A 16,262-nucleotide genomic window follows, 5' to 3' on the forward strand; every position below is an offset into this window, starting at 1 on the left:
GCAATGTTGAAAATGTGTTTAAAAATCCATCAGAACCAGAGAATCAAGGTAGTGTACACTTTAATTCCATTTCTGATTCATTTATTGAAAGTGATAATGATGTTCATGTATTAATTAAGTTGTCAAACGTCATACGCGTGGGAAGAATATGGACAAGAATCTCACAAATTCAGCGAACAGATATGATACACGTAAGCTTTCTCTAAATAATTACAGATTGGTTGATGTGTATATACATTTGACAGACCATGTTATGTAACATACCATATATCTTCTCCGACTAAGCATATGAGTAATGATAATGTACATTGTTATACATATATTTGATGTGCTTATGTTAATAAAACAGGTCAGTCTGTAAGAACTCCGTTATCAATTATTGATCAAAGCGTGACACCAGAACAGGGTATTGGTCTCATTGTTTATCCGCCTGATTGTTTTTATACATGGATTGATAAATGTGTCCTGAAGTTTCAATTAACATTCAGGAATAAGACAGCTTTCGAAAGGTGTGTTTTATAGCAGAGTTGCGGCAAATCTGGAAAGCAAAAGAATGACATCAGAGTACATAAATGGTATCATTCTTCATCCATTCTGATTGTTATTATACAGTTTTTGTAATGATGTCTTCAGTTTGCATATATGTGTCGTGTTGCTGTTAATAATAAAATAGGTCATTCTGTAACAACTCCGCAATCAATGATTGATCAAAGCATGACACCAGACAAGGTATTTGTATCATTGTTTATCCGTCTAATTCCTTTTATACGTGCATTTATAATTGTGACTTGAAGTTTCTATTAACTCAGGAATAAGACAGTTTTCGAAAGGTGTTTTGCATAGCCGAGTTGCAGCAAATCTGGAAAGCAATAGAATGACATCAGAGTACAATAATGGTATCATTCTTTATCCATTCTTTGCAATCAATGGTATTATACATTTTTTGTAATTTTGTCTTTAATCATTTATTATATCTGTTGTGTTGCTGTTAATAGTTTAGGCCTAATATATTGTTAAGATCATCAATAGGTAAAATAAGGATGGATTTTACCCATTACTACTAATTAACAACTTCATGCAGGTATTGTTTCATCTCAGTTTACACGTTTAAAACAGCAACCGCAAAGTGTTCTAAAGAGTCCTCTTTCAATATTTGATGAAAATATATATCCTAATACTTCAGCAGCCTCAAAATCAGGTTAATTTTAAAATAGTTTGATCAACATCTTATTCCAGCCTATTAGGAGATGTTGGTCATGTTTCATGCTTCCGTTTATTTTCCATCTTCTATGTAGTGCGAAAAGTAAGAATTCGTTCAAAGAATATGAACAAACAAGATCTCGATATAGAAAGCAATAGAATGACACCAAAGCACAATAATGGTATCATTCTTACTCCATTCTGAGATGTATCATACATTTTTATAATTATGCCATCAATTTGCCTATATCTGTTGTGTTTTAGTTAATAATATAGGTCATCCAATGAGAACTCCTCTATCAAGAACTGATGAACGTGTGACACCTAATATATTGTTAATATCGTCAAGAGGTAAAATTTAGTTGGATTTATTTCATGATTAATATTTTTAACATCTAATTGCCAGAATTTATAGCGGAGACATGCTTCAGGTAGTATTTCATCTCAGAATTCACGGTTAACACAGCAGACGCAAAGTGTTCTACAGACCTCTCTTGCAGAAAATCTTGAGAGCCACATAATTTGTTCAGAAGAACCTAATGGTATAATTCTTGATATATCTCATTTTTCTGATACATCTGTTAAACAATTGCTTTTGAAATTATGGATTTTTTGGGAATAGTTGCAGCAATGAACAATAGATCTATGATGCAGCCTGTTGCGGTAAAAAAATCACAATCGTGTCTGCCGAGTCCTCTATCAAGATTTGATCAAAATATATCTCCTAATATTCCATCAAATTTAAAATCAGGTTAATTTTCATTACTTTCATGAACTTCTTATTTCAGTCTATGTATGAGTGTTTATCAGCGCAGATGCTAAAATATGTTACCCATCTTCTATGTAGTGCATAAAGTTAGGATTCGTCCAAAGAATTTCTACAAAGAAGATCTCGGTGTATTTCGTAGCACCTTGCCAGATTTGAGAAAAATATTCGGGCAATAACGCCATCGCCTAATATTCAGTTTTCTTCTGCAACTAACACACAGTCATCATGTAATTTTTTAAACAGTAAAATGCAATTCCGGATGTATCAGTTGATTACGAAATTATGTCAAATTCTAAAAATTTCAGTATTCTGAAATATTTTTTCAGGAATGTATTCCTCTTCTCAGATAGTTCAACAAAGTAAAAATCAATTTCAACGCATAATATCGCCAAACGTTCCTGTCAAAGGTATCAAATTTTGCGTCTTATTCCTAAATTACAAAACTCTGAAGGATTATTTAAACAATGTGTCATGTTTAATACTCTGCATCTACTAATGTATATCATGCAAAACATAATAGTAAAAATGCAGAAATTCAGAATATTAACAGCAGTGGAAACAGTTCAGGACTATTCTCAATTCCTGAATCCTGTGTGACAACCGTTCACAAACAAAAAGGTGTCAAAAAGAAAATTGTTGCTGACAGTGAAGAAAAAAAAAATCATTCAAAAAAGTTTTGTGGAAAACTATCACCAGGTCCTTCGTCCTTCAATACAGTAAATGTAAAGAGTACATTTGAAAAAAGTGAAAGTTCTAGGCAAAAAAATTTAATGAATTAGTTCAACGATGTTGATGATAATGTTACCATCGACAGTGATACAACATGTTGAGATATTAATTTTTTGTTTTTGAATAATTTGTTTAATTCTGCAGGACATTAATAATTATTTTACTGTTTGAAGCATCACATACTTTTTCTCAATGATGATTTTAAAAAATTTGCATTTTTTGCGATAGACATGGCAAGTGATATTGAGGATATTGATGAAGAATATTTGAGCAATAATCAATCTATGTGGGATGGATACTTGGATCTTGGAGCTCCTGATAAAATATGTTCGAAATGTGATGTTGTCATATGGAATCACGAAAAAAACAATAAGAGTTCTCCTAATAAGCCACCAACATTTTCTCTTTGTTGTAAAAATGGTCAAGTCGTACTGGATAAGGAGAAACAGCCTCCTAAACCTCTGGCTACTCTCCTTACTGGTGGTGTTCATTTTAAGCATTTCAAACAAAATATAAGGTTTTACAACTGCATGAGTTCTACTGGAGGAAAGATTGACCATTCAATAAACAGAGGTGGTGCGCCATATTGCTTCAAGGTCCAAGGTGTTAATTACCATAATATAGGAAGTCTGGTCCCAACTGACGATAACACTCCAAAGTTTTATCAGCTTTATATCTATGACACAGAGGATGAAATCAACAACAGGATCAATGCAGTTAATGGTGGCAGGGATGTTGTTAATGAAGAAATTGTACGATCTTTGATGCATATGTTGGATGAGCATAACAGGTTGGTTAAAGATTTTCGTATAGCTCGCGAAAGGGTTAGGCAAAATGCAGTAGATGAGTTTAAATTGGTTCTGATTTCATCGAGTTCAGCAAGTGGCCGACCAAATCATATTGCTCCATCAAATGAGGTAGTATGATTGATTGTTACTTCTCCTTATGTAAAAGGCTGTCGAGATACTGTCATTGATTCTAGAATTGACGGATTACAGAGGATTTTTGAGACTGATCCACATTTCATGCAACTTCAATATCCATTACTTTTCCCTCACGGAGATATTGGATATTACCGTGAGATCCCATTAAATAGACCTGTGAAGCATTCTAAGCGAGACATAGAAGTTACCGAATCTGAAGATCCTAACGAAAAAGGTGCTAGAGAGTATATTACAATGAGAGAGTTTTATAATTATAAACTAATGATACGTCTTTCAGAAGGTATAAATTTGCTATTTAACAGAAGTATAATTTCTCATTCAGCTGTTCAACTTTATGATAATTAGTTTATATTTAATTCATTTATACCTTTTACTATAACAGGTTTGACACCACATCTTGGAGGTCGTTTATGGCAGCGATATGTTGTGGATGCTTTCATCGCAATTGAGCAGTACAGATTGGACTGGATTAGAGACCATCAAACTACTATAAGATTTGATCTCTACTATAATATGAGAGATGCAATGCAAAAGGGAGATAGAAATCCATCCAATATAGGTAAAGCAATCATTCTTCCCGCTTCATTCACCGGAAGTAAGCGCTATATGACTCAGTATTTTAAAGACTCATTAGCAATATGTCAAACTTTAGGACATCCTTCATTGTTCCGTACTATGATCACTAATACAAAATGGCCCAAAATTCAGCTCATGTTAAAACATGTGCCTGGTGCTGATGTTGCTGATGCACCTGATGTTGTAGCCAGAGTCTTTAAAATGAAGGTTGATCAACTTATGGATATGATTAAAAAGAAAAATTGTTTGGCAGATGTATAAGAGGTATAATTTTCATTAAGTTTTTTTATACTCACACAATTATTCCTAAATTGTTCTATCAAAATGCACTTTTACTATATATTTTGCCTGGTACTAACCGTTTTTCTACAATATTTCCATAGTGATGCATGTAATTTAATCCCAGAAGCGTGGATTTCCTCACGCTCATATATTAATTTGGTTGCACCCCGATGATAGACCTAAAACAACTGAGCAAATTGATAAAATGGTATCAGCTGAAATTCCTGATCCAGAAATTGATCCAATTGGATATAATGTCGTGAACAATTATATGATCCACGGACCATATGGTTTTGATTATACTAAATCTCCATGCATGGTCAAAGGCAACTGTATAAAGCATTTTCCTAAGCGGTATTTTCATTAAGATCCTTAAATTATAAATACTTTAGTTTGTTAATACCTCAAGTTTTATTACCAGATTTTTTACAATTTTAAATATGTTTTGTTACAGGTATAATTCTCATACATTTTTTGATGAGTGTGGATTCCCCATATATAAAAGAAGGAGGACTGGAATTACCATTAACAAGAAGGGGGTCAATCTTGATAATCGCTTTGTTGTCCCATTCAATCACGATCTTTTGGTGCATTTTCAATGTCACATAAATCTGGAGATTTGCAATAATTCAAGATCATTAAATACCTTTTCAAATACTGTCTAAAGGGTCATGACACAGCAACAATGTGTTTGAGGAAAACACGTACACGTACTTCTGCAACAATCCCAAAAAAAGCACCAAAAGGTCCGATTGATGAGGTAAAACATTATTTGGATGGGAGATATGTTTGCGCGTCAAAAGTATCTTGGAGGATATTTGCTTTTAACATTCATTCCCGTTGGCCATCGGTAGAGAGGTTACCGATACATTTACCAGGCAAGAAGCATATTTCGTTTAAGGCTGGAGATGTCTTGGAGGATGTTTGCGACAAGGCAATATAAAAAAAACAAGTTAGAGGTATGGTTTGATGCAAATAAGACTTTCCCAAATGTGAGGAATTATAGTTATTCTGAATTTCTAAATAAATTTACTTGGCATCCTCGACCTGGTACTGGAAAGAAAGGAAAATAGGAGATGTTATTGGGAGACTCTCTGAAGTGCATTCATTAAGTGGTGAACTATTATATCTCCGCATGCTGTTACTTAGGAAGAAAGGTTCCAGGTCTTTTGAAGATCTTAAAACTGTTAATGAACACATCCACGAAACATTCAAGGAAGCATGTGCGGCCCTTGGTCTTCTACAAAATGATAACCAATGGCATGAAGTAATTGCCGAGAACTCCCATACATCATTGCCTCCACACTTACGTGCAATGTTTGTCAATATTTTGGCAAATAGTCCTATTTCAGATCCACTTAGACTTTAGGAAGCTAATTGGCAATGTATGTTAGATGATATTCTCATCATCAAGCGACATATGCTTAATGATCCTCATCTATACTTATCAGACGAAGATTTGAAGAATTATGCACTTGTAGGTTTATATCTCATTATCATAATACCTGAATAATTAACATAATTCTGTTTTAGATATTGTATGTAGTATACTTTTAAACTAACATAACACTTCATATATATTTTTGCCCGCAGAAATTGAAAAATTGTTTAATGACATCGGGAAGAGTTTGAAGGACTACGCGACAATGCCATTTCCAAGTGAAGTTTATTTTAGAAATGCTGTTAACAGACTACTCCAAGAAGAAACTTCATATGATAAAGAAGAACTGAAAATTTTACATGAAAAGAATCATGGAATTCTCAACGCTGAACAGAAGAACGTTTACGATTTTATCATACAAAATGTTTATAATAAGGTAGGTGGTGTTTTTTTTGTATATCGAAGTGGAGGATGCGGCAAGACATTTCTGTGGCAGACATTATATTGTCGCCTTCGTTCAGAAGGAAAGATTGTGCTTCTTGTTGCCTCATGTAGAATAACAGCCCTATTGTTGCCTGGTGGTAGAACTGCAAATTCAAGATTCCATATTCCTTTGAAACTTGATCAGGATAGTACAGCTGGAATCAGACATGCAACCGATATTGCAGAATTAATCCAACAACTGATTTGATCAGTTGGGATGAAGCGCCAATGCAACATCGTCATGCCTTTGAATCTGTTGACCATTCTTTGAGGGATATAATGTCTGCTATTGACCAAAGGAGAGTAAAGAAGCCATTTTGTGGTATCACAGTAGATTTTGGCGGAGATTATATGAAGATTTTACCCGTGATTCCAAAGGCATCCAGAGCTAAAGTAGTAGGTTCCACCCTCAATAAATCAAAGATTTGGGAATTTTGCCAAGTATTTTTACTTAAGCAAAATATGCGGCTTCATGCAGGAAATATAAAAATAGAGAATGGTAAAGTTAGTTGGCGATGGTAAAGTTGAGAACTTTAATCCTGATGCAGACACTGGTGAAATGCTAATAAAGATTCCAGATCAATATGTTGTTCATACCACGTAAAATCCTATAGAAAGTCTTTTTGAAATTACTTACCCGGATTTTCTAAGAAACATGTCTTCACATTCTTATCTAAGATCAAGAGCTATCCTAACACCAACTAATTTTGTGGTGGACGACATCAATAAAAGCATTCTTGAGAAAATTCCTGGAAATCTACACACATATCTTAGTCAGGATTCAATTGACGATGCTGGTGATGAAGATAATGATTTCAGATCAGCATTTCCAGTAGAGTACCTGAACTCATTAAATATGCCTTGCATTCCTAAGCACAAGTTAAACATCAAGGTTGGCGTCGTTGTCATGCTTATGAGAAATTTAAACCAAATTATGGGATTGTGTAACGGCATGCGAATGAGTGTGACATCATGCAAGAAGAATAGTATTGAGTGTGAAATATTATGCGGATCCCATGTTGGGTCAAAACATTTGATCCCGAGGATAGAGATGATTCCAACAGATACCAGCTGGCCTTTTGAGTTTAAAAGAATTCAGTTCCCACTCCATATTTGTTATGCAATGACAATTAATAAGAGCCAAGGCCAATCACTTGACACGGTTGGTCTATACCTTCCCAGAGCAGTGTTTTCTCATGGCCATGTCTACGTTGCCATCTCAAGAGTTACAAGACCGGAAGGTCTCCACACTCTCATCGACAATGATGATGGTACCACCACAAATATTACATCAAATGTAGCCTATGAAGAAGTATTTTACAACCTACCGAGCATAAATGATGAGAATGTATCAGATTAGTTATTTGTATTGCACATTTACAATCCTGACTAAGTTACTCATCATTTTATTATAATTGGTAGTTTGAGAAATATTTGTTATTAAATTAGAATTACATCAGGTCATATTGGTTATTGATGCTCATATGCGAATTAAAAGGTAGATTCTCGAATAGTTTTTTATGCATATCAAATTCTCAATATAATTAGATGTGATATGTTTTATATTGATAAGGAGACATTATGATAATCAGAGAAGATTATGGGATAACAACAATATCTATCAGACAACTAACTCATATTTAAATATTTGTTTAATATCACATTTATGTTACTAATTGATCTTCTATTTTAACACAATCTTTTTTTCCATGCTAATATTAGTGTAAGCTGTTAAGGATCATCATACAACTCTAATAGATATCTATTTATTGAGATTTTCATGGACTAATTATCAGCCTATCACCTTAACTATAAAGATAGTGTATATCTTTATTAAAAATACAGCTGATTGTCTTAAACGCTCCACACATTCGAATTTTTTTTGCTATATATCCAACTCACAAACTAATTTTAGAGTTCATATGGCATAACATCCAAGTATAATTACAATTCATTACCTCTTTGTTGATATGAACATTTAACATACTAGATATTAACTTTTTCATTACTCAGATATGAAGGACCATCATCATTTATCCAATCTGGATGGTAATCATACTGCTTGAACTTTGAAGGTCCGTGTGACAAGAATGTGGGTATCAACTAATCGACAAGGTGTTTTAGTCAGGCACAATCTTCTTCTATTGGACGGTGAGGTTTGATTGAATAACTAAATGACTTATACCACATCTATGATTGTGTTTTCCAGCCTCTATCCTAAGATTTTTTTAACAGAATAATCACATACTTGCAATTGTTCCACTAGCTCTTTGGAATTTGTTTGCCTTTATCATTCATCCTGGCATATTATTACATATCAGAAATGTTTAGGTTCTTTTAGCTGCTGGGTTTTTTAGGCATGTACGTCCTGCAAATTACATCATGTTTCTTTCCATCACTGTGGTGGTGTTGGAACCTGAGGAAATTTTGAGTATACCATGCCATAAATTTTATTTGGTTCCTGTGACGCTCCTATATAATTCTCTTCATTGTTCTCCTCTCGATGAGCTTCCTATTTATTTCACTGGTATTGCGTATTAAATTTTAGAACAAATCGCTTACAATTTGTTGTTTTTAACTTTAAGTTTATTGTTGTAGATGTTATTGGAATTGATGAACTCCTGCAACCAGTACAATCTATTATGACAAGATTTGGTGAAAAGGAAGTGTTACGCTTCAGAATTTTAGATGGCGTGTAAGACTCTTCAATAAAAATTTTGACAATTATAAAATACTACGCCATCCTCCAATTTTCATATTTTACGTATTAACACTATTGAACATCCATAAGTGTTTGACGTTTTATTATATTCGTTTTAGGATGGCCATCCAAGTGTGTTTTAGCGGTTCTTTGCCAACAAATTTTGAATCATTGTACCAAGTTACTGAAATTGAACCCAAAATTGTGATTCTGGCATCTGTTAGAGTCTTTACGTATCGAGGTTAATGTCTTATTTTTTATATTGAAAACCTTTAAAATTGTAAGCCTTCTCATAAGTTATAGAATTTCTTCTGGCAACTTGTATATTTTTGTTCATAACTCTGTCTGTTTCTATAATTCATTTGAAAATATCGTAAAACATTAAGAAAATAATAAATTTGTTCATGTATCCAACATATACACACTGGTATTAAAGTATGAATGCGACCTGATATGAAAAACAATTGTAAATAAATCTTACCAGATCAATCCCATCACCTTGCAAGTCTACACTATTTACGCTAATACGGTAAGCTTCAGTTTTGTTCAGGAAGCCATCATAAACTAACATAGCAACAAATTTCTGAAACTGAATGTTTCCATAGACAACCATGAATTCTTCGTCTTTCCATTCCGGTTTATTTAACATCAACTCATTTGGTTCTATCGTCGGGTAGTTTATCTCAATTGCCTCTTCCTTATATATCTTGACATTAAAGACCCCATCTCCATGATAATCAAATAAAACAAGATTATATATCGTAATTCCATAAAACTCCATAAAGCGAGCAAGATCACATATTTTTCAGATTTTTGAATCATATCGAGCACGCCATTTATGTGTTTTAACGTTAAACTATAATATCAATTTCATATTTCAAAATAAACGGAACCTAAATAACTGTAATAAATAAATTAAATAAAAGTAAAAGATAACCGTTTATGTTATAAAAATTACAAACTTCGAGAAAAAAATTCAAAATTGAAGAAATATGGAGGGCGCGTAGCGCGGGCAAAAAGTCCCTAGTTTGTATAAAGAGTAGAGATTGTTACATTACATATGTATAATAATATTACCCTACCCTATAAGTTGTAGTTTCAATTATAAATTTTTAATTTTATGTTTACTTATCATCTTTTATATTTTCTTTACAAATATACAAATTTAGATTTTATTTAGTTTAAAGTATATATTTCCCTATATAAAATTTATAAATTTATTTTATTAATGTGTATCTTGGCACTGTCAAAAAAAGGATGAAAAAAGTTTAGGTATAAATGTAACTAACGATTTAATATATATTTTATAATTACATTTTTTAATTTAATAATATTTAAAATGTGAGGCGTCGTCATGGGGCCGAAAAGTTTGTATTGAATCTTCTAATTCTATAATATTTCAAATTACTTATATTTTATCATTACATTTTCCAGTTTAACAATTTTTAAAATATTTAAATCTTTATAGTTCTAAAACATTTTTTTATGCACATCAATTACAGTAACCTATTTTCCAATTATTTGAAGAAAACAATTTATATATTTTATATAGAAAAATTATTTCAATGCCAATATTTAATTAGACTTGAGTTAAAATAAATTATATTATGTGTAATTGCATGTATAATTTTTTTTATCCGATTGACTTTTATATATTCAACAAACAAAATGACTATTGTTCTCTAATTTTTAGTATAGACAAATGATAGTTGTCAGCTTTTAAACTTTCATTATGTAATCACCTTTCGAATATATTTTTTTAGAAGAAAAACGTTAATGATAAATTATGCTTTTTGAATTTTATAAAAGCACACTCATATTTTCTAAAAATTTCATAATCTTTTGCGTTAAAAAATGTATATTTATATTTCTAAATATTTTGGTATTTAAGGTTTAAAATACATGATATCAATAATATGAATCCTACATTATGAAACTTTTATTACTTTTTTTTCTTTTTATTTTGACAATTATCAATGACAGGTTATATCACCTTGAAAAATAAGAGATATTTTCAATAGTACGCCATAACTCAAATATTTTAATTAATTTTAAAATATTTTAGAGCAAAATATGTCAAGAAAAAGAAATATTTTAAATTTATAATTTTTTTTTGAAGAATTTATTTTATAATGTTTAAATTATGAGGTGTCACTGTAAGATGGCTATCAGTAATATTAAAATGAATTTTTTAATAAACATTTTCCGTTAGAAAATTAATTTTAATGTACTAATGTTTATGTTTTGAAAATTGTATACATCAAATATAATCAATTAATATATTTTACTAGATTCATGGATTATCCAATTAAGTTAATTTTGACTAATTTACTAATCAAGCTAGATATTTTTTAAAATTCAAATTTGAATCTATTATTCAAGATCTTGCCATAATGTTCTCGTATCACTCATTATCATACTCCTTTATTTGTTATATTTTTGAATTTATAGAAACTATAACTAATTCATATCTTGCTTGATTTGTAAATTCGGTTAAATTAGATTGATATATACACATTAATTACTCTTTTTAACACAAATTTTAAATCTCAGAATCTCATTTTCTTCTATCTTTTTGCATATTATATGCGGATTTTAATTGTGTTTCATTTTTAATGCAACACAATGAACAAATATGAAAGGACATCTTCGATTAATTATTTATTTTGGTATTTGCATAATTTAACATAAAATTTAAAACACGTATATCCTCTCCAAATAGGCATGAATTTAATTGACATAATCAAGTGAAAAACCATATCTAGCAAAATATTTTCAAAAATGTTTTTCAAAATGTAGTTATATTTTAAATATAAATACAAGAGATATTCCAATTTGCTGAAAATCAAAATACATATATTTTCAAAGGAATATACTCCAAAGCAATGAGATCGTAAAAGAACTATCGGAAATATGATTTTTCTTAGGCTCTCTTGCAATATTAATAAGGCAACAAGTTTGAAAAAGGAATATCAGAACTTGGATATTTTTTAGAAGGTTCGTGCTAAATTTATTTCAAACATAGATGTTTTTAAAGGGATAAAATATATATCTTTCACTTCATAAAATATTTATAAAATCCAAAGATATATTTTTGCACTCTTAGAAATTAATATTTGATAAAGGAATATTAATATCTCATTTTATCCCCCTCTTCATATTTTTCCAAGTAATTTTCTCTCGTATCTCAAATATATTATTTATCGGAGAAAATACTTTTAAATACTTAAAAATATTTCCCACACTCTCAAAATATTTTTTATTAAAGGAAATATATTCTAAGTATTTATCTTAGCCCAAAATGATCCAACAATGTCTATATGTTTTCATAAAACATCATTCATATTTTATTTGGAACCGAATCCTAATTTAATCATTTTAAATCCAAATAAAATACTTCCACTTGCTAGAAAATCTTTAAACTTAAGATTTGTCACTTAAATTTTATTTTCTATGCATGGTTAAAGTTTCGTAATTTTTAAGAAATTTTGTCCGGGTGTGATTTTTATAGGTGTTGACCAAGACTTTGACCGAGTGTTTGACCAAGCTACCTTTGACCAAAATTGACCAAAACTTGCAAATCATCATTTTATGATATTTAGGTAATTATCATATTTTTGGTTATATTTATTAAAGGTTTTACAAAGTCGTTATATTTAATGGTGCTAATTACTTAATTAACTAAGTAATTAATGATTAATTGAAAAAGCTAAAATCCATTATTATATAATTAATAGTTGCTGGGATTTTTCTTGTTTGCCCTATATGCAAGTTGCAAACTAACACACCTTATCCTCCATGTCATCAATCCACACCACTTTCTCCATCCACCATTCATTTTAACTCAATCTCAACCACTCCCTTCAACTAACTCCTTCTATAAATAAACACCCACCCCCCCCCCACCATTTTATACACAAGCTAAGAGCTAATTAATTGCTGGGCATTTTCAAGAAGTATTCTCTCTACACACTCTCTAATATCCAAACCCAAATACTTCATCTCAAAAATCTTCTCTCTTACAAAGATATATCATATATCAAGGTTTTTGATCTTCAAGCTTAGTTCCACCAACCAAGCTCTATCGTCTCAAGCAAAGCTCATCCATACCACTTTCTTACCTCCCGAAGGGCTGCCCAAGTTCGACCAACAAGCCAAAATCCGGTCGAACCTCCGGCGAACTTTTTTGTTCATCTCTTAAAAGTGGTAAACCTCTTAGCTTCCATCCGAGTCTTAACCGACCACTCTTAATATTCATATAAGAAGCTTAGTAACACCTTGTCTTCATCTCTACAAGCTCTTATAAAGAATAATTTAAAGAAAAACAAATCCGTACAAGGATTGTTTTCTACAAATTATACACTTCTAGCACGAAGTGATAATTTCAACAACGCTTGGTTTATATTCCTAACTAGCACCTTTAGTGTTTCGTGGGAATTAAATTACAAAGCTAGCATTTTATTCTTTGAACTTAAACGCACTTATTTTGGCCATATATTGATATATTTATTATAATTGTTTAAACAAGACTTAAGCGACTTCCCTTACTAACATCTTTAGTGTTCCGTGGGAAAAACTTAAGGCTTATATTATATATATCTATATATACATATTTATTATATTTAGTTAAAAGATTTAAGTGAATTCCCTTACCAGCACCTCTAGTATTTCGTGGGAAAATCTTAAAGCTTTTAAGTAAATATAAGTATATATATAATCGTATAAGAATTAAACGATTTCCCTTATTAGCACCTTTAATGTTTCGTGGGAAAAACTTAAAGCTTATATTGTATTATATATATACACATATAAACTATGCTAATATAATTTAAACTCTGCTCTTATATTGTTTTGATATATTGTGTTTAAATTACGCACCTTTTATTTTCTCGGCCAAATATTTTATAAGTGCAAATAGTTAAAGAATAAGTGTAAAGATCTCGATTTATAAAAGTCTACACACGACTATATTAAACGAGACATTATTTTATCAAAGATCTGAAAGCTATAACGCTTCACCAAGGACTTGATATATTTATTACTTCGGAAACAAGATATATTATTCGAAATGAAGTAATACCAAGTATACTTTAACATTCACTTAATCTAAAGAAAAGTATACACTAATATTCTTTTAAGAATATTTGTTTGTCATCTGGTCTAGTTAAGTGTATTACTAGTCCAAACTTTTTCTATCTATAACGGGTATTGTTTCGTAGATATTGTCTTCTTTCTTTTGCAGTGAGGTGAAGTATAGTGAGGTGATTCTCGTTTTAAGACCCAAGTCCTAGACGTACTAACGGGGAGTTAGGAGTCTTCGCACCGTGAGGAAGAGGAAAGACCCAAGACTAACTACTGAGATCTAAGACCGGCAAAAGCTTAGAAGGACAAAGACTACACCAAGGGTTCTACATCAACTTTGAAGAAATAACGGGGAGTTATTGTCTAAGATAGGTTGTGTAGGTTGCACATTTATTTTGAGGTGGTAACCCGGAGTTACGCACCAAGAAAAGTATTAGTGGGGTTGTAAAAGCTTCTCCGCCTATTTAAGGAGCAAAGTTATTTTAAGAGAAAACTCGGGTCCTGAAGAGGAGCTCGGGGACTGGACGTAGGGGTGAGCGAATCTATTAGAGGTTGCGCCATCGCGAACCAGGATAAATCTCTCGTGTGGTATTTTCTTCGTTTGTCTTTAATTTCCGCATACATAATCTGCATCGGTAAAATATTTAAAACGAGATAAATATTTTTAAAACGCCATAATAATTTTTAAATTGGTAATTAAGTTATTCAACCCCCCTTCTAGCTTAAGATAGCCCTTTTACGGGACCTAACAATTGGTATCAGAGTTGTGCTTTTTAACGTGTTTGTTAAGTGATTTGCAGATTTACAGGCACAACAAAAAGTGATCCGAAATGACGTATCTAAATATCATCGGCTGTGGTGAAGGTCTATCTAGCTCTCGCCCTCCTCTATTTGACGGCACCAACTTTGCAACATGGAAAACGAGGTTTCACATCTATGCTAGATCTCAAGGAGTCAGAGTTTGGATGGCCATAGAAGATGGAGTCATTATTCCCACCAAAACGGTTGATGACATCATCATCGAAAAGAAGGTTAGTTTGAATATAACACAATAGAGGAAGAAAGAATGGATATAGCTTCTAAGGAAGAAATGGTACTCACAAGTGCACTTGCGAAAAAAGAATATAAAAGAGTAAATAATTGAAAGTCAGCACAAGAAATGTGGAATAAATTAGTGGTTACCTACGAAGGAACCACGGATATAAAAGATTCTCGAATGGACACTTTGATCCAAGAATATGAGAACTTTAAACTCCAAGAAGGAGAAAATATCATCGACATGGAAACTAGATTCACTCGCATTGTCGATGAACTATCTCAACTCGGAAAGAGTTATACGCAAAATGAAAAGAACCGAAGAGTTCTTAAATCATTACCTCCAAGTTGGAAGGTTAAAGTAACCACAATCAAAGAGATGCACAATCTCAATGATTACAAAATAAATAATCTATTTGGAAATCTTCGTGCATACGAAGAAGATAATCTACAAGAAAAAGTCATTCCAAAAGTGGAAGACAAAAAAAACATGGCTTTAAAATCTATACTAATAGATGAAGAAGAAAACGATGATGAATTAAACGAAGAAATCTAAAATCTCGATGAAAGCGAAATTGCTTTACTTACGAGACAACTACGTCGTGTGCTTCAAAGCAAAGCTCAAAGATACGGAAAAGGCTTCATTAAATCAAATAATCAACAAAGAGTTATTAACTCAAATGGAAGGCCAAATTGCTCTCAAAATTACACTCCTAACTATAAAAGTAATTTTCCGTCAACGAGCTATAATGAAGGCAAAGGTATGCAAAATACTAATGTCTATAATAATAACACTCCTACTTACACTCCTCCCAAACAAAAAGAACAAAATACGGAGGAAATACAAGAGGTGTGTTACGAATGTAAACAACCCGGTCACTTTAAACGAGAATGTCCTAAACTTATAAAAGGACGATCTCTCGTGGTCGAGAACGGGTGGGATTTAAGTGAAGATGAAGAAGCTCGGAAGCTAGTGAAGAAATTGTGAATCTATGCTTAATGGCTATCGGGGATGCATCTACTTCAAAGGAAATCTCCACTTCAAATTAAGAGGTAACCCTTTCCTCAAACTTCATTCAA

General features: G+C 31.8%; 3 protein-coding genes across 3 annotated transcripts; all 3 read left to right on the forward strand.

The window, feature by feature from the left end:
- The first annotated feature begins 2,928 nt into the window (after window positions 1–2,928).
- On the forward strand, window positions 2,929–4,479 carry LOC141660955 (uncharacterized). Its single transcript, XM_074467932.1, has 3 exons — window positions 2,929–3,615; window positions 3,697–3,922; window positions 4,025–4,479. Exons 1-3 carry the CDS (start codon window positions 2,929–2,931, stop codon window positions 4,477–4,479), a joined length of 1,368 nt encoding a protein of 455 aa, XP_074324033.1.
- Window positions 4,480–6,146: 1,667 nt separating this feature from the next.
- On the forward strand, window positions 6,147–6,572 carry LOC141660956 (uncharacterized). Its single transcript, XM_074467933.1, has one exon. It carries the CDS (start codon window positions 6,147–6,149, stop codon window positions 6,570–6,572), a length of 426 nt encoding a protein of 141 aa, XP_074324034.1.
- Window positions 6,573–7,019: 447 nt separating this feature from the next.
- Window positions 7,020–7,724, forward strand: LOC141660957 (uncharacterized). Its single transcript, XM_074467934.1, has one exon. It carries the CDS (start codon window positions 7,020–7,022, stop codon window positions 7,722–7,724), a length of 705 nt encoding a protein of 234 aa, XP_074324035.1.
- Window positions 7,725–16,262: the final 8,538 nt, after the last annotated feature.

Source organism: Apium graveolens, chromosome 5 (assembly GCF_009905375.1).
Source record: "Apium graveolens cultivar Ventura chromosome 5, ASM990537v1, whole genome shotgun sequence".
NCBI classification, from domain to species: Eukaryota; Viridiplantae; Streptophyta; class Magnoliopsida; order Apiales; family Apiaceae; genus Apium; species Apium graveolens.

Excerpts from the sequence above, each read along its gene's own strand:
- LOC141660956 (XM_074467933.1), top strand. The coding sequence starts at position 6,147 with ATGCCATTTCCAAGTGAAGTTTATTTTAGAAATGCTGTTAACAGACTA.
- LOC141660957 (XM_074467934.1), top strand. The coding sequence starts at position 7,020 with ATGTCTTCACATTCTTATCTAAGATCAAGAGCTATCCTAACACCAACT.
- LOC141660955 (XM_074467932.1), top strand. The coding sequence starts at position 2,929 with ATGGCAAGTGATATTGAGGATATTGATGAAGAATATTTGAGCAATAAT. Across the intron at positions 3,616-3,696 it reads ATATTGCTCCATCAAATGAG|AGGATTTTTGAGACTGATCC; the intron begins GTAGTATGATTG and ends GACGGATTACAG. Across the intron at positions 3,923-4,024 it reads AATGATACGTCTTTCAGAAG|GTTTGACACCACATCTTGGA; the intron begins GTATAAATTTGC and ends TTACTATAACAG.